The sequence below is a fragment of the Suillus clintonianus genome (assembly GCF_016758775.1).
Source record: "Suillus clintonianus strain FC179 chromosome Unknown DEU56scaffold_46, whole genome shotgun sequence".
NCBI lineage: Eukaryota > Fungi > Basidiomycota > Agaricomycetes > Boletales > Suillaceae > Suillus > Suillus clintonianus.
Genome location: NW_024539270.1, coordinates 91379 through 111779, shown reverse-complemented (window position 1 = coordinate 111779; position 20401 = coordinate 91379). Strand labels below are relative to the sequence as shown.

The window sequence follows — 20401 nt, the reverse complement described above, 5'->3', positions numbered from 1 at the left end:
AATCCACTTGATGATTAAATTAAGCTGCAGGATGATTATCTGCGCGGGGCGTCAGGACATCACTACTTCCTCATGACGCAGAACACTCACTATAAATACCGCCATACTGCCCGCTGATATACATGGCATCCTGCTGTTGCGGCGGCTGTTGCTGTGGATGAGACTGGCTATAAGGCATCCCCATCTGTGGGAACGATGAATAGTCGTTCCAAAATTGCGGGTACCGCCCTGTCCCAGCTTGATCACTGGCATATGTACCAGAGACGCTCCCATGCGCAGTCAACCGCGTTTGTCCTTGATGCGAAGTCGAGGACTGCGAGTTACCTGCCCGACGGTTGTCGACCAAGCCTGTGCTATACATCTGTGGAAGCACAGATGTAGACAGTGTGCCCGGGAACGAGATGTATGATGATCCATCGGAGGTCCATGGGTAGTACGACGGCTGCGAAGTTGACGTAGGTGCCGCTCCAAAGTCAGCATGATGCCCCGCGCCAGATTCCTGAGCGTGACCGACATCATGCGACGTTCCGCTAAACTGAGTCGATCGCCAGGTGTTGGCATACCCTTGCCCCGAACTTGGTATGTGAGGTGAGCTGCTTGGCGGGAGGACCTGCGGCTGCGAACGTTCGTATGCATCCTCTGATTCTATTGAATGCTCGGCTGTTCGCTTCTGGCGCTCCTGAGAAGTAAATGCAAGGCGCGCTTGGCTACAGTTCGAGGGATTTATCATGACGTTTGAACCCCGAAGAAGTTCATGGGCACGTGCTGCGGAGGGCCAGATGACTTCCATGTCTTGCAGCGCGTCCATGCACTTGAACAGACCCATCCGTGATTGGGGGTCATTCGGATAAATAGACGCTGCATATAGGATGAGAATACGATCGGGCGAAGAAAATCAGATCGTGACGTACAGCTCGTGACATGCATGATACCCGCCGTAAAGATGTAGAAGCAGAGAAAAACGGGCGCGCGTTGCAGACAGTACTTTTCCCGATAAGACGAAACTAGACACATTTTACGTCAGAAATTGCTTGTCAAGGAATGTTAAAATAGTTTACCGATTGATGAGATGTGGTTTGCAGCACCCACGCACAGCTCATAATGTTTTTTGCTCGTCGCACACGCTTCCGCATCATCTGGACTATCCGGTTTCCTGAAAAAGTATTAACATCACTCAGCAGCGGAAAAAATTCGGAGCGCTCACCCCTTCTGAAGGTACGCGTTCCTTATGCTATATGACCAATTACTTCCCAAGGAATAGCAGACAAGCGAGAGGGCACTCACAAGGGGCGATGTAATAACAATGTCGTACACCAATATTGCATGTGCAACGTCATAATATGGGGCGGAACAGTCGCGCCCTGCTTCAATTGCAAATGCTCGGGCAAATCGAGGTACCACTTATTCAGCAGCTCCTCAAGTTGCGCCGCCTCGGCGTGCCGAGAAGTCACCGGATGGATGGCATACATCGACTGTACGAGCTTGGCAAGAATGGCCGCTGAGACATAGACTCAGCTATAGCGCTGGACGGTCAATGAAGGTACTCACAGAGAATTGCAGATGCATTAAAGCTAGATAGCACGCGTCCGGGTATTGAACACCGCATCTCTGCACTAGGCGGGTACCCATGTCCGCGGGCATCAGGCGGCAGCGACTCATGAGGGGTCCATAACTCCATCTCCTCCGCCTAAAAACAAACACCGTCATCACACCGTCTCATCAATATAACAATATTTCCGTACCTCGTCCTCACTCGGCAAAAGTGTATCGTAATCCCGCTCGAAGATGGCAAGCGGCCTTCCGATGTAAGTGCTCACATACCCATCAAGCACAACACATCCCCACCATATCCGCCGCCGTTCCTGTAGCTCTTGTGGGCCGAACAAACGCCCAACGTCTGCACGAGCCCAACCGTCGGCTGCGCGGTGCATACCGAGGTCCTGCGCCATACGTACTGCCATACCCGTGTACACCCAGGCTTGCGCCATGGCACCAATCCCAATCTCTCGGTACCCGAGTAGTAGGAGAGCTTGGACGGTGCTTGGCAAAGAAGATGCATAAGTGTTGTCGAGAAGTGTCTTGGCAACGTTAAAGTACTGATCGCCTGCAGTCCACATCGGGGTTGGCTCTCGGAGTGACGATGACGACGAGAGAGGGGGGGAGGAAGGTGGGAGAGAGGAAGATGGTGCATAGCGTTCGGCAATAGAAAACATGCTTAGGAGTAAAAGCGGTGAAATATGGCGGCGGGCACGGTGGAAGGGCGACGGAGATTTCGAACCCTGACCATCTGATGCAGGCGACGGCGCGTCGGCTGCAGATGGATTTTGATACCTGACATAGATGTCAGTGGCAATCAAAAGAAATTCGTCAGGTGACACTCACGCCTTGAAACCATCCCAGAAAGCCTCCTTGTGCAAGACTGGGAATGCCGGATGTACATAAGTAAAATATATCTGTAATAAATGCTCTTGAACGGCTGGATCGGGCATGAGGCTGCTCAGATCTCTGTCCACGACTGATAAACCCGTCAAAGAGATAGTAGCGGTGCTCGGGCTTGCGGCAGAACCCGTCAACGCATTAACGCTGGGAATTACGGGCGACGTCGCATTTGTATCAGATGGAGGGAGCGGCGGCCAGACACGGGCCTTGGGGAAGCGCCTGTAACATGTGAGCCATTGATTCAGCATATCGGTGAACAAATCGCTCACCAGATTCCACCTTCATTCCGAGCTTCCTCCTTCGCATTATACCCCAACAGGTAAAGACCACTTGCCTTGCCGTGATACCGAACTTGTTCGTCCTCGTTCAAGGAGAGCTGGCCCACGGCATCCACTACGTCATCTTCGTCCTCAGAATCCGTACTGGCACGTGCATGTGCTTGCGAGTGGTCAGAGAGATCCGGAGATGATGAAGAGCCAAGTCGCCGGCGTTGACGGCGTCCGTTATCGCTGAGTGAGGTAGACGGCGAAGTTCTGTGTTGTGAAAGTTGGATCGTGCGCGGTTTGTTAAGGGAAACGGCGCCAGCTGTAGGCGGGCGGGATTGCGATGGAGACGAGTGGGAGAGCGATAGAGATGATGAAAGGAGAGATGCAACGCGGTCCTGCCATTCATTCGAAGGGCTGTACAAATGAAAAAAAAAAAAGGTTCAACGCTGCTGCACAATGGGGATGAATTATACTTACTGTGTGGACTGTAAGTCAATACCACTACCCTCGATTGTAGTGGCAGTATTTGGGCGTGTTTTAGTGTTGCCACCTTTTCGTCCTTTGACACCGTAGGAGGATGAATCGACACGATTGAGGATCTCACGAGCAAGAGCGTCCTGATTGGAAATTTATCAGTATGCGTGTCCAATCAGATGTGTACGTTGTTAGCCAACGAAGGTGAGAATGAATGCGTTGGGCAAAGAAAAATGAACTTCGGATACCAAGGCACTTGTGAATACACTGGTGTCAAAGTGCAAATTCATGCACACAAAACCAAAATGAGCAGTTCACGAAAAATACTAACCTGTCTCAGGGTATGCAATACATCCTCCAACCCTGCAGCGCCGCCCGGAGGTGGCCTATCTGCCTCGCCAAACCTGCACAAAATTAGTGATTATTAAAATATATATAATGACCTATATGCACCTATCGCCATGCTCTGCCTCGACAGCGAGGAGAACACCAAGTAGGGCCTCGGTTTGGTGCAACCGAGCTTCGATGGCGTCAATGTACCCCTTAGGGGGGCCGCGCTTGCGCGAGGGTCCGAGGAATGTACACGCTGCAGATTGAAGGACGTAATCAGGTCAGAAAATGCCGAGAGCGAGCAATCGGATCATTGTGAGCATGACGGGTAAAGGTGTTGATACACGTAGAATAAGTGATAACCTCAATTACGGACGCGGCGATATGTCAAGGATCGTTGAGATGCGCCGATGCAGATACAGGGAATCGCCGGGGTTCCAGCACGCCAGTCACACGTGGCAGGATATCAACATCAAAGGCGGTGGTTGCGAAGGCCACAAAAGGGAATTCATGATGGATCGAGTGGTTGAAGAGGGTAACGAAAGGTGACCACATCAGGGTGGCGTCAAGTGGCGTTGCATGGATATGAATGGATACCGAGGACCGATTGAGTACAAGGAATGGGAAGAGGGAGGGAATGAGAAGGAAAGCATGGTCAGCAGGTAATCAACTATATGAAATTGGAAGACTCACGCGTCCCCAGCATGATGCAGCTTTTGCAAGCCTCGCCGTCTCCTGCGCGTTCGCACTTGCATTTACTTTTGCGACATTGATCGCAAGCTGACAAGGGATGAATTGAATAGACATATGAGAGGAACAAGTACCATACCTTTGCTGCTCCTTCTCCTAACGACTCTGTCCGAATAGGCAGATGAAGTATTAGGCGTGCCAGAGGAGCCCTGAAGATCTGTCAACTCGTCGCCATCGTCGTATTCGTCGGGGAATGACAGTGCATTCAAGTCGAGAGAGGAATTTCCTGAGCGTTTACCGAGCCAGGCGTCCTCTGGATGTGCCATGGATCCGAAGCGGTAGTATGGACGGTCTGGTAGAGTATTTGATGTGGTAGCGAAATTATGATTATGTTGCGCAGTATTAGACGCTGATGCAGATTGTGGAAAATGGAAAGAAAAGGTGTGGGGAGGTGAGGGCGAAAGATCAAGATAAGGTGATGAGGAGAGTTCGGATTTTACACTGGCAGACTGGGAACGTGCAGAATTACTGCCTGCACTATTTGGTGGATCAAGAGGGTAATGAGGCGATGGGTGTGAGTCTAATACATAGTATGCATTAGTTGGGATTGCCATGACACGGATGAAAGAGAAAGAAAAGGGATTGAAGGGAGACAGACATGAATCAAGGTCCCGTATTTCACAGATTTCTCGATCTCCGTGCCAAGCCAAACGACTCTGAATGCAAGTTTCTGAATCGATGAGCTGTGTTTCGCGGCTACTACGATGCCTAGATTTCAACCCTTGATTTCTCCTCGGAATGACATCGACCCTTGAAGTCCATCCCCGCCTTTTTTTACAAGATCAAGTCGTCACTCACCGAGAATACACTGCCCCCAATGGTATACGTTATTTGCGAATGTCGTGGCGTCAGAAGCTTCAAGGTCCAAAGTTTGGATCTTCAATTCTTCTATGACCACGTACGTTAAGGTAGGTAGTCAAGGTCACCCTTTGTTCATGTAAGCCCTCCTCTCAACATGCGAACTTCCTGCTTATTACAGTTCAATCCAGCCTCACTTTCTCCTTCTTCCCACTCACTTTGGCCCATATGTCGCATACTGATATACGTTATTATTAGAGCAGCTTTTCAACTTCGGTACGAACCTGAGAAGAAATTAAAATTCTCTTCTATCGCCTTCAAGGGCGTCTCCCAGTATCTGAACGGTCTAACGGCGTACGTTCACCGATGCGGCCCACTAACTCTTTACAACCAGTAATCCGTCGTATCGGAACCTCCAACTCTAACCCCGTAGCCCCGGAGCGTTCGAACTTCCGAGTCGACTCGTGACTCCAGTGGTCAACCGAACACAGCATGAATCTCACTTTTGGAAAAGAGGGCTGGTACTACGCGGTAGACCACATCTTGAAAAGGTAACCCCCTCTAGTCACAAAACTAATTTCTTGGCAAACACGCGACCTTCGCCTTATCCAAACTCATCTTCGAGCGGCTTCCGAGGACCCGTAATCTTCGCACTTCAACTTGGACATGTGTTCCGAGGATATTTATTCGCTCTAGTACTCATACTGACCATCATCTAGTCTCCAACGAGCTTCTATCCTTTGGCTGACACTGATCGATGTCTTACTCTAATTCCTTGAAAAGTTATTTGGTAAGGACAATCAAATTTTCACTTGGACGACTCAGATCAGCCACTGTAAAAGCGTCCGGCGGGTGAGAAGTCGTCCCCACGTGAGCCGTCTCCGTCTCCGCCATCCCCTGCTAGGGTTCTATTCACGTAGATTCTCCTATCACTCGCTTCCTTGCCACCCAATTGTTCTTTCATTATTTCCTGTCTGAACCGTCGGTACCGTCCCTCAAGGCACAGGTCCAGTCAAGTGCCACCTATTTCATATTTGCCCGTGTTTCCGTCTTCGATCGACCACGTGGTTATTTCCGTGATCTGCGCTCCGAGATCGACCCGTCTCCTCCCGCCTCTACCCTTGTAACCAGCCTCGTCACCCCAGATAATTTCTTGACAGATACATTTGTATTCTATCCATGCCTGGACATGTAGGCCAATTTTCAACGTTGGAAAAAAACGCAAGTAGGTACGATCCAAGTAAAAATATTTCGCGGGCTTGTACCAACTTGTACGTACATTCAATTAAATTTTCTAGCTCCGAGTCGAAGTACGCAGATCTAAAGTTCATGACGACCAGGGACGTTAATTCTTCCCTGTTCCTGTTCCCGATCTCAACACTTGGGTCGGGTATCTCGGAAGACCCACCTGGTCACCTATGGTTGCGTATGAGCAGCGTAAGACCATACGCATGGATCACCGCCGTGGACGAAATTTAGTAAACATTCGGCGACTCCCCAAGTATTGGGATCTTCCAACCCAACTCCCTAACGTAATATTGAGGGGTCGAATTTGAATGGCTTGTACCAGGTCCAGTGTATTGTATCATGTATTTTTGTGTCATGGAGATGATATGCCGGACAGCGCACGAATTCATGCCGATTCATGCTCCTTTTCCCTGCAATGTCCGTGCTATCAGAAATATCGTCTTATCAGGCTGGGAAACGAACGTCAGGGACTACCTCGACTATGTAGCATAATGTCAGTCCAATCCGCCATATTGGAATACCGTACCGCATGGGCAGTCAAGTTTCAAAGTCGTTGTGCTCTCTCAGAGGAGATGGATTAGGCAAGTGCCAACAAGACATTCCTGCTGGTTGCGTGTTAGCACAGCGCTACAGAATAAAATGATATGCAAACTTGCAGATCCCGCCGTAACTGGATTGCAGTTCTACACTTCGCACGCTCAGGGAACCACGTGGAAAGGGGAGGAAGATGACGATACATACATCTTGTTGATCGAGATGAGGTGTCTTCGAGTTCGATCGGCTAGAGGGCTGGCCCCATTGACTGGATTCTAATATCACACCCCTACATCCGGCAGGATCCCTCCCGCGAAAAACGATAGACACGTGTGATTTGGACAACGCAGGATTCCCGAAAAGAATGAGGCTTGCACTAGATCCCGCGGGTGAGTTACTGTTGCCGTCGGTATGGATGGTTCGCGGTACCTCTCGTGATGCCGCCCAATCTCGTGACGTCGTGAGGTGATGACCCAGTTCTCATGACAGAAGCAGAGACAAGGACCTGTGGAGTGGGTAGCCGTAGGGTCGCAGTGAAAAGGGCAATGATGCCCGCGAGCCTTGTAGGGCAAACATTCCCGCAAACCGCGCATGTGTGGAAAAGGAAGATATTCCCGCGAACCACGCATGATTAGACAAGGAGACCACTAGACTCGTCTGATCGGAGGGAAGATAATTGGATAATATAACTCGGTACCTCCCGGTGGTGGACGAGTTCCTGGACAATCTCGTAAATGGGCAAGGTGACTTCCGAAAGACGGAGGCGAACTATAATGAAACTTACATAATGCTTGGTTAGTGCGCGCCGCCGTACGATGGGAATGGCCGTACTGTTCTGAGCCGTAGGGTTGGGTTTGGTGACTTGTACGGAAGTCGGTGGTTGAGTAGATACATTGTATGCGTAGACATCATCTGTGCGTATCGGCAAGCGTTCAGTATGTAAAGAATATGTATACAACCACATGAGCGACTCAAGAGGTGTCTTTGGCAAATATGGCTCACCCAGTAATTTCAACCACGGTCATGAAGAGTAAATACTGGCAACCTTGAGTGGCTCAAGGGTAACTTTGGCAATCCGAAACATGGCACACCAATTCGACCGCGGATACCCATCCCCGTCGTATCATCGGTATGAACGCGCAAAAATTTCAGGAAACTGCCAAGATTCAAAAAAACGCACTGCGTGGTAGATGAAAACGACATTACCGGAGTGGGCAGTGTGCATAGCACAGACAGAGCCCTGTCCATGATTAGATCTGGGGTTTGGGGTATGTATATAACGAAGCGCCTAGGCGTGCATTGACCTTTGATCAAAAGATGAAGATGAAACGAAAAGTGGGTGTCATAGTGCGATGCTGTGCTCACTGGTTGATCAAAGTTTGACAGTTTTGATCACATTATGAATCTCCGAGACGACGTTAACCGAACCCTGGTGACCTTGTCGTTCCCAAACGATGGAAATTGAAAGAATGAAGCAGAGGTTAGTGGAACAATGGGGAAACATAGGGAAACATCCACTACAGTTGAACGGTGGCGGAGTTGTGTCACGGGTCTGTCCACATTTCATCATCGTCCATGGCCGCAACCTCAGAACTCCAACTTTCCAACCCCTCGACTACGGTTGACCGCGCCTATAAACTTCTTCTGCTAATCTGTGGCTCATCACCCTCATAAATCATACATCATGTTTGGCTGTTGCGTTGCTGGTCGTCTGTTGCAAACCGACCTGCAGCAGGTGGACGAAACACATGCACTATTCGAGATCCCAGCCGCTGAGAAAGTCAATCATGTGTGCGTCTTTTTGCTTGGTACAGGTCAGTGTTTCATACTCCATCGCTCCATTAAACATATGTGATGACTTATCTTATGCCGATCTGCAACGCAGTTCCATTCCCTGATGGATTTGGCGCGACCGTCCACTTTTTCTGGCCTGGAAAAGGTTCACAAATACTTGGCATGTGCGCTTACCTCTCCTTAACTGAATGCAAAGACCTTCGACCTTACTTGCGAATGACAGGCTCTCGAACGATAAACCATCAGCCATATTCCGCCTTCGGTCAGCCTTCTCCTCCACATCAGCGCCCCCATCAGGCATATCAACCCCCTCTGCGTTTACATCCGCAACTTTATCTTCTGCACAAAGTTCCGGTCAAGTCACAGCCATACTCGGACTTGCATTAGAACCTCTTGAAGCAATAGCCGCACAACTTGCATCTCTCCCCCAATCTCAAGCCCAGAACGCTATGAATATCACCCCGACCCCGACCCCAGCATCATCACTGGCATCAATAGCCAAACCCGCAGATCCATCTGTACTTGCGGAAAAAATAGCGAGGCACCTGTTCAACTATATAGCTGGCTTTGTGCCAGCAGGAACGAGCCTAGGCCCTGACAGTACTGTTTCAATGGGTGTCATTGCTCGATGGTACGAAAGCTTTATAGGGAAGGTGAGGGCAGGCGGTATCGGGTTTTTGGAACGTAATGAATAGCTCCAGTCGCGAATGGATATCTGGCATTTGATCGATTATGATGAATTCGATTTTCCTGTTCATCCCTGAGGGGCTCAGGCGGTTACCGCCTACTACTAACTTTGAATCTAGTATCAAGTCATCTGGGGTCTGTGAGCCTTGACGGTCAATGGCAACGAACCCACAGCATGCATGGGAAGTTTGCGAACATGAATTTCTTCATTTGTTCACTGTTGTGTCACGATGAACAATCCATCGTATTATTCGGGTTGTGGGTATGTTTTATCATATTGGTAACTCACATCATTGGTCAGGTGCTCTCAGCTGCTTCAGAATTATTCGCCAGTACCAGTATACTGCCTTGAATAACGTTTCAGGATCGGGCTCCTACATCCAAGCTAGCAGACAACTAACTCTTTTCGCGATTCTTTTATGTACAGCCTGCATCACCTGCGGCCTGGGTGATATAACGAGGTTAGCAGTACGTTACCAGTCATCGTAACAATTGTGCTTATTTCAAAGAGGCTTATCTCTGGGTCAGATGTTGGCTCCTGTGATCGCTATCTTGCAACGCCCATCTCCTTGCAAGTGCGTCGTGCGATCGAACAGCGTTTTTGAGATCTCGACACAATGATCCCCGTTGGTCCCTCCCCGCGCCACGAAGCTGGTGTGAATTGCACAGTTTTTTCCGCCGGTAGAAAGCCAGCAGGTTTTGCAATGGTTGCACTGATGTGTGAACATCTACTAAGATATCCTTAAAGAGGCTTAATGTGAGTATAAACATATCAATCCACTATATCATGACGATATCCGCTCTATAACTGAACCTGTCACTCATAGTGCGATGAATTCAATGTATGCATCATCTCATGACTATTCAGTAATACAGCCTTTCAGATGGCAGTTAATCTCTTTCACTCGTGACGTGTTTTTCAACCTTTGAAGACTCGTCAAATCGACATGCCCACCTCGAGGATGCCTATGACCCACGAGGCCTGGTAGACGACACGTAAAACAGGTTCATGCACGTTCACTACCATCGTTCTAAGCGTGAACTCTCCCACAGGGCATGCACTTGACCCTGCGTATAGCAGTCACATCATCATTGTCATCCCTCCACACTACAAGTAAGTGTATGATTGACGTAACATGCTGGTCTCCCTTTTGACTAACCACTCATTCATTTTCACAATCACCTGCTGCGCACACGTACATTAGCATGCTCGGCATGCTCGTGCTTTTACATCACCGCTTACCACCCTATATTTAGTAGACTGTGCCCGCGACATTGCACCTCAGTCTTTTCCACTTAGACAACAGAGGTGAGATCCTTACGTTTATCATCATGCTCGATCCTTACTAACGTCTAAGTAATCTTTCGTTTGTCTGTCGCAGGTACCTACTTCAATATCAGAGTCTTTTCCATTCAGACCGAGTCTTTCGATTTTCTATCGCACCCAACGTCCGTTGATCATATTACCCTGGTGCGTTCAAGTCACTAGCTACGATGTGTCATGTTAATGATACCAGAGAGTCAGATCACGAATTACCAATGGCAACTTGTGCTTCTGCCCCATTTGATCATGCTCAAGCAGACGTTATCTTACGGTCAGCTGACGGGGTTGAGTTTCGAGTCTTCAAGCTCTTCCTCTCCCTTGCCTCTCCATTATTTGAGACCTTGTTTGGCCTTCCCCAGGCACCTGATGGCGCTACCGATCAAGAGATGAAGGATGGCTTAGCAGTCATCGCCATGTCTGAGGACAGCAAAACACTAGATTCTTTTCTCAGGTTTTGCTATCCATCGACACTGGCAGAAGATCCTTCCCTCGAGAACCTGGAAGACATCCTGTCTATTCTCGCAGCTGCGAGGAAGTATTCGCTAGACCTGATCGAGAGAAAAGTGTGTCAGGCTCTGGCGAATCCGAAGGTTCTCGAGACGGAACCCATTCGCTGCTTCGCGATTGCCCAGAATGCACGACTCAAGCATGAAACCATCACCGCTGCCAGACACACCTTACGACACCCGTTAGTTCCTGCGCAATTCCCAGAGATCGGGCTTATCACCGCGTCCGAACTTCTTGCCCTGCTAACATACCATAAAAATTGCGGTATCGCCGTACAACCTTTAACGAAGGACCTGAAGTGGTTGACAGATCACTATGTCAATCAAAATGCCTGCCGTTGGCTATTAGGCCCCTACTACAACGGGACCTGTAGCTGTGGACAGGTTACCGACAACAAATTTTCGCTCTGGGGTATTCAGACGGTTACATGGTGGGCAACATATATGCAGGAGTTGTCCGAGTTGTTGATGGATAGACCGTCCGGCGACACTGTGAGGACAGCAACAGACAAGACAATCCAAAAGGTTAGAAGTAAAAACTGTGGCGCTTGTTCTAGCTCCGTGAAGGCAAACATGACGGAGTTTAGTGACTTGCTTGCTCTGAAAGTCGACGAGGCAGTCGCTCCGGTATGCACCTTGCTCTATATCAGAGAAAGATTCTGAGACTTCCCAATAGATCGAGCTGGAGGTGGACTTTTGACCCTCATCAGTAAGGCAATACACAGCATATGACAAAACATTTTCTGAACGCCTTTGGGCAGATGATGTCTGTGGGCTTGTGTTGAAGAGTGGTACCCAAGAGCCCCCGGAGTGTCCGTGTTGACTGGTTCTTAGAGAACGAGATGTGTTGTACTCGATCGAATTGTAAATATATGCCCATGTATTAGCACCCAGTGTTTGCGCGTGTACAACGGTGTATGCTTGAGCCCGTCAATCAGGAGGAACTGAATCTGTTCAGAGCGCTCCAGAGTCTCTCTCATAGAGCCAAGTATCCAATATTTGCGAAAAGAACGCCACAGTATTTAGCACGTACTACTATATGAATAAAATAAAATAAACCAAGTATTCAATACCCAGTCTAGATCTGTGTACGTCGTCTTGGTAGTCTCTCGCTGTCCAAGTAAATTCACCTTCGAATAACGGTTGGAAACTGGTCAACTTCAGGCTCTGAGAATGGTGTATAACGTGCATGAATCCCACACCGTGAGCGGCAAGTGAACCGTGTCAAATACAGTTGTAATGAACATATGGATGTTATTCTATGCGCTGTATCGTCCGTATTAGATTACAATATTCAGATCTCTGGTATCACAGGTGGAATAGCACCCGAAACTCGCCCAGCGCGTTCAAGAGATCCATCCTGTAGCTCATACGCGGGACGATACCGCGGTGGGAGGCTGACACTATTGGCACTCTTCTCATTAACCTCGGCATGGCATTGAGTATTTGGATCGTTTGCCAGAACCTGGAAAGGTCCCAATAATTCGATGGAGCTCCCAGGTGGCTCTGTCTCCCTCAAATCACAGACAGGGTCGGCAAAGCATGTCTGGTCGGGATTATTGGCAATGATGGTAAAAGAACCGAGACTGCCCGCCGAGCCGTTCATAAACGACTTCGGTGGAAGTGGTTCAGCAAGACACATGGTATTTGGATTGTTCGCCACAATTGTGAGTGAAGAAGGAAGAGTGTTGGACGAATCAGAATCCGTGACAAGTAGGGCTGGATTTGGGAATGTGTTATATGTAGATCCCAGAGACGTGTAACTGCGCGGGCGTCAATCAAGGTCTGCGAAATAAAAAATAATCCCCACCCTTCATCATATAACGTGCAGTACGGAATCTTGAGTTTCCTTAAGAATGTCCAGACATCTGAGTATGCCCAATTTATGATCGGGTTTACCCGTTCGAAGGCGGGCCATCCTGGGTCCGTCATATTTCTGTATGATAGGGTTGCTACTCAAGTCATGAGTACTGGCATCGCACAATAACGACGACACTCACCTCCATGAGGGTCCGTTCGTCGTGTGCCTACCAAAATCGCTTGAATGGCTGGGAAACGAAGTTTGTACAACTCCAGGGCTCGCCGCATCCCTTCACCGCCTCTAGCCGTTCCGACAGGCCGAGTCTGGAGTCTATCTCCTATGTAGCCGTCGCTCCCCTTAAGCGATGTTGGGGTCGAAACACCGGGTGTCACACTTTCCACGGGCAACTGAATGTCCGATGATAGGTTGCATGTGAAAATATCAAGGAGGTAGTCTTGCGCAGCTATCTTGACAAATTCCTCCAGTGTAGCGAATGGTGATGATACTGGAATATAAAATGCGGATATAGGCTTATGCGTGGACGAAACCTTTCTGGTGAGAACCGCAGCATACAGATGGAGTAGGACGGTGCCTACGGGGCAAATGCATCAGTAGAGGGTACATCTCAGGGGGTCCAGTTGACGCACAATCCTTCCCGCCGTTAAAACTCAGGGATAGATGATCTTGCCTATCGAGTAAAATCTCAGTCTGATGAATAGTGCATGAGCAATGAAAAACTACTGCTTACCCATATTGGTCCAGACACTGCTCGATGACCTGCAAGGCCTCTCTCACTTGGGGAGCTATAGGCTCATCTGACTCTGCGAGATTGTAAACGTCGCTCGCTATCTTCTGGTAGTCCATACTGCCCCGAATGACGTGGATGTTGAAGATGCTGAGGGGGCAACCCAGCGACGGTCTAACGTGGAGTACCTAGAGAAGATGTTGCCCAGTAAATACGGCTGAGAGTGTTTCATACAGCAACGGTGTGGGTAGTACGAGCCTGGGAGATCTATTGTGAGAAACTGGGTTTGGTCTATCTAAATCTTGCGCCAATACCATCATCTGATCAATCTCATATATAAATACTGCTCCTCTTATAGCACTGCACAGTTCTTTCAAGTTAACAGCGATGGCAGCCGTGGTACTCGTCACCGGAGGCACTGGACTCGTCGGCAAAGCCATCGAGTATGTTATCGAGCACGAACCAGAGGGCTCACGCTTCGGAAAGCGCCCGGGGGAGAAATGGATCTTTGCTGGCTCTCGCGAGGCCGATCTAAGGTACTGTCATATAACTATCGACCTGATAGCAAGTTTCAATATGTAGTGCAGAAACCCAGAGGAAACTCTAAAGTTGTTTGAGAAGTACCAACCCACTCATGTCATCCATCTGGCTGCACTTGGTATGCCTGAGTTCGGATCAGGATGAGCCCATCTGATCTGCCTTTCTATAGTGGGTGGTCTCTTCGCGAATAGAGAGCGGAAGGTAAGGATCAATATCCACTGTCGCATGCGATCTGACTCCTTGTAGATGACTTTCCTCCGTGACAATATGCTGATCAATGATAATGTCCTCCATACTGCTCACATCAAAGGGACAGAGAAAGTCATATCTTGTCTTTCGACGTGTGTCTTCCCGGACAAAGTCGAATACCCACTCACAGAGGAGAAGGTTCACCTCGGACCACCACACTCGAGTAACTTCGGATATGCGCATGCGAAGAGAATGGTAGATGTCCAGAACCAGTATGTCACAATTCCTCTTAGGTACCTGTTACTGTGGCTCATATTTACTGCGTAGTGCTTACAAGGAGGAATTCGGCTGCAACTTCACGTCTGCTATCCCGACTAACGTGTTTGGACCTCATGATAACTTGTACGCTTAACCATTGCAAATGTAACAACGTGCTAATTGATCCTTCTAAAGTGATCTGAAGCATGCGCATGTGATGCCCGCACTGATCCATAAATGTTACCTGGCACAAAGTCCATTTTCCCCTCATTCCAAATGTTCTGCACATTGATACGTCCCCAATATAGAGAACAACACATCATTCAAAGTTATGGGTGACGGCTCGCCCCTCCGTCAATTCATCTACTCCCGTGACCTAGCCAAGCTATTCATCTGGCAAATGCGCGAGTACGAATCCGTCGAACCTGTCATTCTTTCAGGTTAGCTTTCGTATATTTGCTGACGTGGAGGTTGCTGAATAGCTCCTAGTGGACGAGAATGACGAAATCAGCATTCGCGATCTTGCAAACTCCATCGTCAAAGTTATGAATCACCCTGACAAGCCCGAGGTACGCGTTCCGTCTTACTGCTTACCAAGTACCTGAGCATAGGTACTCTCATCATGAAGTTCGAGAACGAACTTAATGACAACGGCCAAGACCGCAAACCCGCATCGAATGCAAAGCTCATGAGCCTGATTGGCTCTGACTTCAAGTTCACGCCGTTTGAACAAGGTTTGTTGTCCTCATTTGCTCATTTCAGTCCCTGATCATTGACCGTGTCGTACAGCTCTTGAGGAGACAGTGACATGGTTCCTACAGAACTACGGCAACGCGAGGACTGGGCAATCTCACGCTTAGACAGGTTGGGGGGAAATGGACAATCGTAGAATTCAGTTGCGTTTCATTGTTTGCCTGCTTTCCAATTTTTTTTGCCTGTATATGGACAAGCACTTACCACTGCTGACCGAGAAGGAGTGACAGTTGTACCTCAAATATATATAAGTTGGACTATACATGATGTTGATCAATAGTCGAAGAATCTCTCGTGATGCTGCGCCCCAGCATCCTCAATTGACTTGATCCCCTCAGTCGTCAACTCCGGAACATTGGCTGTATAAAGATACCCTCTCATCCTATCCGCCTTGCTCAAAGTGCTGATCGATACTATGTGAGCCTCTGTAACATTATTAACATAGCACACTCAGAACGAAACTTACGTGACGATTGAAACGCAATACTGCTGCAACCACTTGTTGACCCGAACATCTGATACGGGCGGTCTTTGAGTGGACTCAAGACGTGCATGTTGTCATTGACGTGATCCAGGCCAGGGGGTTCTCTTGGTCGCGGAAGGGGCGTCAGGCTACCTGCAAGAGGCCGTAATGATGCTAAGTTCTTTGTTCACCACAATCACAGGCTGAAAGGACTTCCGCACATACGGATAGATCTCGACCTTTCAGGGTGGTGGTCAAAAACAGCAGTGACACTAATTAAACATGTTCATCACATCTCGTGTACCTGGTTGATCGAAGGCGGAAACTCAGCGCCCCAAAAAATCTCCTATGTGTGCAGGCGTCTACATCAGGATATTTAAAAGTAGGTCAGATCGTTGGCTCGGATTGCTACCCTATATGGTCAGGCCTGTACTCGCAGCGCCATGCCTCGCACGACGTTTTATTAGAAGGAACGACTATCAATTTTCTGATGATCCGAACTTGCATATTCGCCTTGCGCACTAACTTCAGTCTTTCGTCGTCGACTTGTCCTCGCTCAGTTGTTTTCCCAAATCGAAAAAAACTTCTTTCATTGACATTGACACCAGTGATCATGACGTACTGTACTTCCAGCAAGCATGAATCAGTCAACGCAATATGAATTGGGATGCTCAAGTGACATGAACCTTGAGGTTCATTACTTCTGGAAACCAAGTATTTCGAAGCCCTGTACAACTTCATGCTCGAAGCTCTGTTCACCCTACATGCAGCATCGTGATTGTGCTCGCGACTTCGAAGGATAGCAACGCCTCCCCGTTCGCTTCCATGGTCACATTGATCGTAAGGAACTTCTCAGTGGTCGGTCGTCTCGAGGTACGGGAGACCAGATTCATGTGGCTCCAAGAACAGACTCGAACTCCGTGTCTCTCCTTCGATAAGTCGTTGATTGAATTTAGATTCGTTCCTTGAAGTCCACCACTCGCTGGGGGTTAAAGTCGCGAATGCATAGCGGTCGCGACTCATGCTCCAACTTCTGGTCGCTGACCAAAGATACAGTCCGAAAGCCAAAGCTGAAATGTTTGCAAGGATAGTACGAGTTCTCCTTGAAGGGCCGACTGTGATTTGGGCCCCAACTCAGCTGGACCAATGCAGACTAGAGGTGTCTCTATTTGCTTTTCCATAAAGGCTCGTACTTGTAGACTCGAGTTCCAAGAGGGTATTGTGCTTGACAAAGAATGTGAAACAAGCCTTGGAGGTGAGAGGCTCTCAGAGAACAATGCCATATGCTAGTCGTGAAGGTGAAGAAAGTGCCGCTCGAGCAGATAATTTGTTTGTTTGTAGTTGTTGCTTGGATGTCATGATGGTACATTGACAGGTTAATATTTGGACCCGTTGTATGTGCTATGTCACCGTCCTAAACAGTGAACAGTTGCACAACCGCGTTTCATTAATTTCATTCATCACTATCCCTTGGAAGCCTTAAAAACGACTGATGGCGCTCCGCCCCAGCACTCTCAATCTCCTCCAACATCTCCTCGGCCGTCAATTCCGGAATGTCACCCGTATCAACATACTCTCTAATCCTGTCTGCCTTCGTCGAAGTGGTGGTCGATACCACCTGAGCCCTTGAACATACTGACAAAGTGAAAACTTACGGACGACCAGAATGTCACGCTGCTGCAACCACTTGTTGAGAACCTGACTGCTTGCCACCGGCTTTCCCCGTGTGGCCTCAAGACGTGCCCTGATCATGATCCAACGGTCCCTCTGGTGCGCAAAAAAGGGGCGATAGCCCACCATACGATGATGCAATGATACCGTATTCTTTGTGCCATGCAATCACAGGTTGCAAGTTATTCCACACACATACGGATGGATTTCGAGCTTCCATACCTCCTTCAGCCGGCCTGCATGGTCGCCGGGCACGTGTACTAGGTATGGATCCACGTACTCCAAGCCCAGTTTCTCTAGCGACGCATGCAGCGCGGTCTTGGCTGTCTGCCCGGGCTGCTGCAATGGACCGAGCTTCGTCGTGACGAAGAGCGAAGGGCGCGGCACCCCGGAGGCCCTGATGGCAACGCCTAGACTCACCTCATTCTTGTACATTTGGGCACAGTCAAAGTGGGTGAAACCGTTGGCAAGAGAGGATTTAACAGTGTTCTGTACATCTTGCTGGTAGAACGCCGTGCCAGTGCCAAATGCTATCCAGGGGACTTGGTTGCCATCGTTGAGCGGGATTGTGGATGACGTCACGCTGTGAAATAGCGTTGGCAAGCAGGAGAGTAACATACTGATACCTCAAGTGATGACGAGGTGCGAAATCTTTCCGCCAAATTGATGCACAGTCGGACCATATTCATACCACTCAAGCGGATCGAATAGTCCACAGAAGTCATTGTTGAGTGTGCAATTTATGGCCTTGCATTCATCAGATATGATCCATTGATCCTCCACGGCCCGGGATCATGGAACTCTATGTCGCTATCAACTATCTCCTTTACGGAGGGGATCAAAGTCGACCTGGCTCTTCCATCCAAGAACATGCTCGGCCTTGGCAGGTCCTTGGCCGAGGAGAAAGCTGCATGCAAGTATTAATATAGTAACTGAACAATTCATACTCGACTTTTGTGGGACGGAGTGGCCGCCGGGCCGACGCACTTCATAACTCTCCTGCACGCCAGAGTTTCACCTCAAAAAAATGACAGGCCTGTTGGGGAAATACCCGATGAAGTCACCTCACCGCTGGTCTGCAGTTGTCGGTGTTCAAGTGTGTCGTTGGCACGCTCAGGTGGGTGGTAGACGACACTATCGCAAAATACCTCTTTACGATCATATGTTGAAGGAGGGTGTCATTGGCTGTGCGAAGGTGGCCTCGGTACTCAAGGATGCTGTCGCAGCAACATATTGACCGTAAAAGGAAGATCGACGTTCCTTCTTATTACGGCTCTGACCTGTCTTCATGACTTGATTCGGAATGAGGTGGAGAGGGACTTGATAGCTCCGAGGTCCAATTACCCACACAGGCATGCGCACCCATCAAACCCGGTAGCTTCGTCAATCTCAGTCCTTCCATAGTTGAGTATTCCAATTATGATTATGATGTTTTACGCGTTACATTATAGATCTTTGAGACACATGCGCTTCACTACAGCTGGCTGTTTCCCCTTACCTGAGTCGCAGATGCACCAACATTGAAGGAGTATTTGGTAGGCTTAAAAAACGCCTGATGGCGCTCCGCCCCAGCACTCTCAATCTCCTCCATCTCCTCGGCCGTCAGCTCCAGAATGTCACCTGTATCAACATACTCTCTCATCCTGTCGGCCTTGGTCGAAGTGCTGGTCGATTCCATATAAGCCCTCGAACATACGGACAAAATGAAAACTTACGTGACGACCACAATATCATGCTGCTGCAACCACTTGGTGAGAACCTGACTGCTTGTCACTGGCTTTCCTCGTGTGGCCTCAAGACGTGCCCTGATTCTCTCAATGAGAGGATCCAGCGGTCCCCCTGGTGCGCGAAAAAGGGGCGATAGCCCACCAAACGATGATGTAATGATACCGTGTTCTTTATGGAACGCCATCACAGGTTGCAAGCAATCCCACATATACGGATGGACTTCGAGCTTTCAGGGATAGCAGGACGCGTCGTCAAAATTACTACCGCCAATATAATCAATTTATCACATTCCTCTCACCTGATTAACGCAAGGCAGGAACTCAGCGTCCTCCAAAATTTCCTGCAAATGCTCCACCCCAAAGTTTGACACCCCAATGGACTTTGCCAGCCCCTCCCGCTTACACTCCTCCATCACCTTCCACACCTCCTTCAGCCGGCCCACGTGGTCTGAAGGCGCATGCACCAGGTACAGATCCACGTACTCCAAGCCCAGCTTCTCCAGCGACGCAGACAGCGCAGTCTTGGCTGTCTGCCCAACCTGCAGTGGAGCGAACTTCGTACTGACAAATAGCGAAGAGCGCGGTACCCCGGAGGCTTTGATAGCAGCTCCTAAGACGGCTTCGTTCTTGTACCGCTGTGCAGCGTCAAAGTGCGTGAAACCGTTGGCGATGGCGCATTCCAGAATTTTTTGTGCGTCTTCTTGATGGACGAGCGCTGTGCCGGTGCCGAATGCGATGTTTGGGATTTTTGTCCCGTCATTGACTCGGAGATGGAATGTGGGTATTGTCATACTGTGGGTAGAATGTCAGAGAAGATTGGGGATAACTTTATACCTTGTGGAGAGGTGGCAACATTGTCGTCATGATGCTATGGTATGCAATGCTAAACGAACAGAATGTGGATTAGCGTTGTCGATCGGTGTCGCCACGTCGACCCGCCCTTCCGGAGTGGGATTCCGTCAAAATTACAACCTATCACGATTCAAACTACATTCATACCTACCAAAAGAATCAAATTGCAACAGTAATAGGGTATTTGTCCACAGAAGTCCTTTGTCAATCGTACACGGTTGTACCAATGAAATTTACGGCTTTTTCTTTTAG

The 20401-nt window shown here is 49.0% G+C and overlaps 7 protein-coding genes across 7 annotated transcripts; 3 read left to right on the top strand and 4 right to left on the bottom strand.

Moving 5' to 3' along the window:
- Positions 1-70: 70 nt before the first annotated feature.
- Positions 71-4525, bottom strand: DEU56DRAFT_738711 (fungal-specific transcription factor domain-containing protein; the record flags this gene model as incomplete). Its single annotated transcript, XM_041348680.1, has 15 exons — positions 71-858; positions 912-1004; positions 1059-1153; positions 1205-1231; positions 1285-1498; positions 1549-1687; positions 1743-2331; positions 2383-2547; positions 2602-2658; positions 2709-3119; positions 3183-3322; positions 3419-3434; positions 3633-3765; positions 4203-4289; positions 4339-4525. 15 exons carry the CDS (start codon positions 4523-4525, stop codon positions 71-73), a joined length of 3141 nt encoding a protein of 1046 aa, XP_041207347.1.
- A 3998-nt stretch (positions 4526-8523) lies between these two features.
- DEU56DRAFT_756995 (DUF775-domain-containing protein) lies at positions 8524-9328 on the top strand (the record flags this gene model as incomplete). Its single annotated transcript, XM_041350083.1, has 3 exons — positions 8524-8653; positions 8725-8797; positions 8857-9328. The coding sequence occupies 3 exons, from the start codon at positions 8524-8526 to the stop codon at positions 9326-9328; spliced, it is 675 nt and encodes a 224-aa protein (XP_041207346.1).
- Positions 9329-10392: 1064 nt separating this feature from the next.
- Positions 10393-12084, top strand: DEU56DRAFT_411682 (uncharacterized protein). Its single transcript, XM_041346095.1, has 5 exons — positions 10393-10434; positions 10526-10629; positions 10703-10791; positions 10846-11859; positions 11912-12084. Exon 4 carries the CDS (start codon positions 10860-10862, stop codon positions 11811-11813), a length of 954 nt encoding a protein of 317 aa, XP_041207345.1. The 5' UTR covers positions 10393-10434; positions 10526-10629; positions 10703-10791; positions 10846-10859; the 3' UTR covers positions 11814-11859; positions 11912-12084.
- On the bottom strand, positions 12005-13988 carry DEU56DRAFT_809817 (adenine nucleotide alpha hydrolases-like protein). The gene is made up of 5 exons (XM_041353490.1): positions 13700-13988; positions 13599-13639; positions 13151-13543; positions 12961-13102; positions 12005-12913 (listed from the first exon to the last, which is right to left on the bottom strand). Exons 1-5 carry the CDS (start codon positions 13813-13815, stop codon positions 12445-12447), a joined length of 1161 nt encoding a protein of 386 aa, XP_041207344.1. The 5' UTR covers positions 13816-13988; the 3' UTR covers positions 12005-12444.
- Positions 13989-15838, top strand: DEU56DRAFT_809811 (uncharacterized protein). The gene is made up of 10 exons (XM_041353489.1): positions 13989-14232; positions 14284-14354; positions 14406-14437; positions 14483-14697; positions 14753-14827; positions 14879-14937; positions 14992-15123; positions 15173-15252; positions 15312-15417; positions 15473-15838. The coding sequence occupies exons 1-10, from the start codon at positions 14084-14086 to the stop codon at positions 15541-15543; spliced, it is 990 nt and encodes a 329-aa protein (XP_041207343.1). The 5' UTR covers positions 13989-14083; the 3' UTR covers positions 15544-15838.
- Positions 15839-17581: 1743 nt separating this feature from the next.
- On the bottom strand, positions 17582-18671 carry DEU56DRAFT_809808 (oxidoreductase). Its single transcript, XM_041353488.1, has one exon. The coding sequence runs from the start codon at positions 18186-18188 to the stop codon at positions 17739-17741; it is 450 nt and encodes a 149-aa protein (XP_041207342.1). The 5' UTR covers positions 18189-18671; the 3' UTR covers positions 17582-17738.
- A 361-nt stretch (positions 18672-19032) lies between these two features.
- DEU56DRAFT_410691 (NADP-dependent oxidoreductase domain-containing protein) lies at positions 19033-20357 on the bottom strand. Its single transcript, XM_041346094.1, has 4 exons — positions 20301-20357; positions 19597-20237; positions 19286-19524; positions 19033-19234 (listed from the first exon to the last, which is right to left on the bottom strand). Exons 2-4 carry the CDS (start codon positions 20086-20088, stop codon positions 19045-19047), a joined length of 921 nt encoding a protein of 306 aa, XP_041207341.1. The 5' UTR covers positions 20089-20237; positions 20301-20357; the 3' UTR covers positions 19033-19044.
- Positions 20358-20401: the final 44 nt, after the last annotated feature.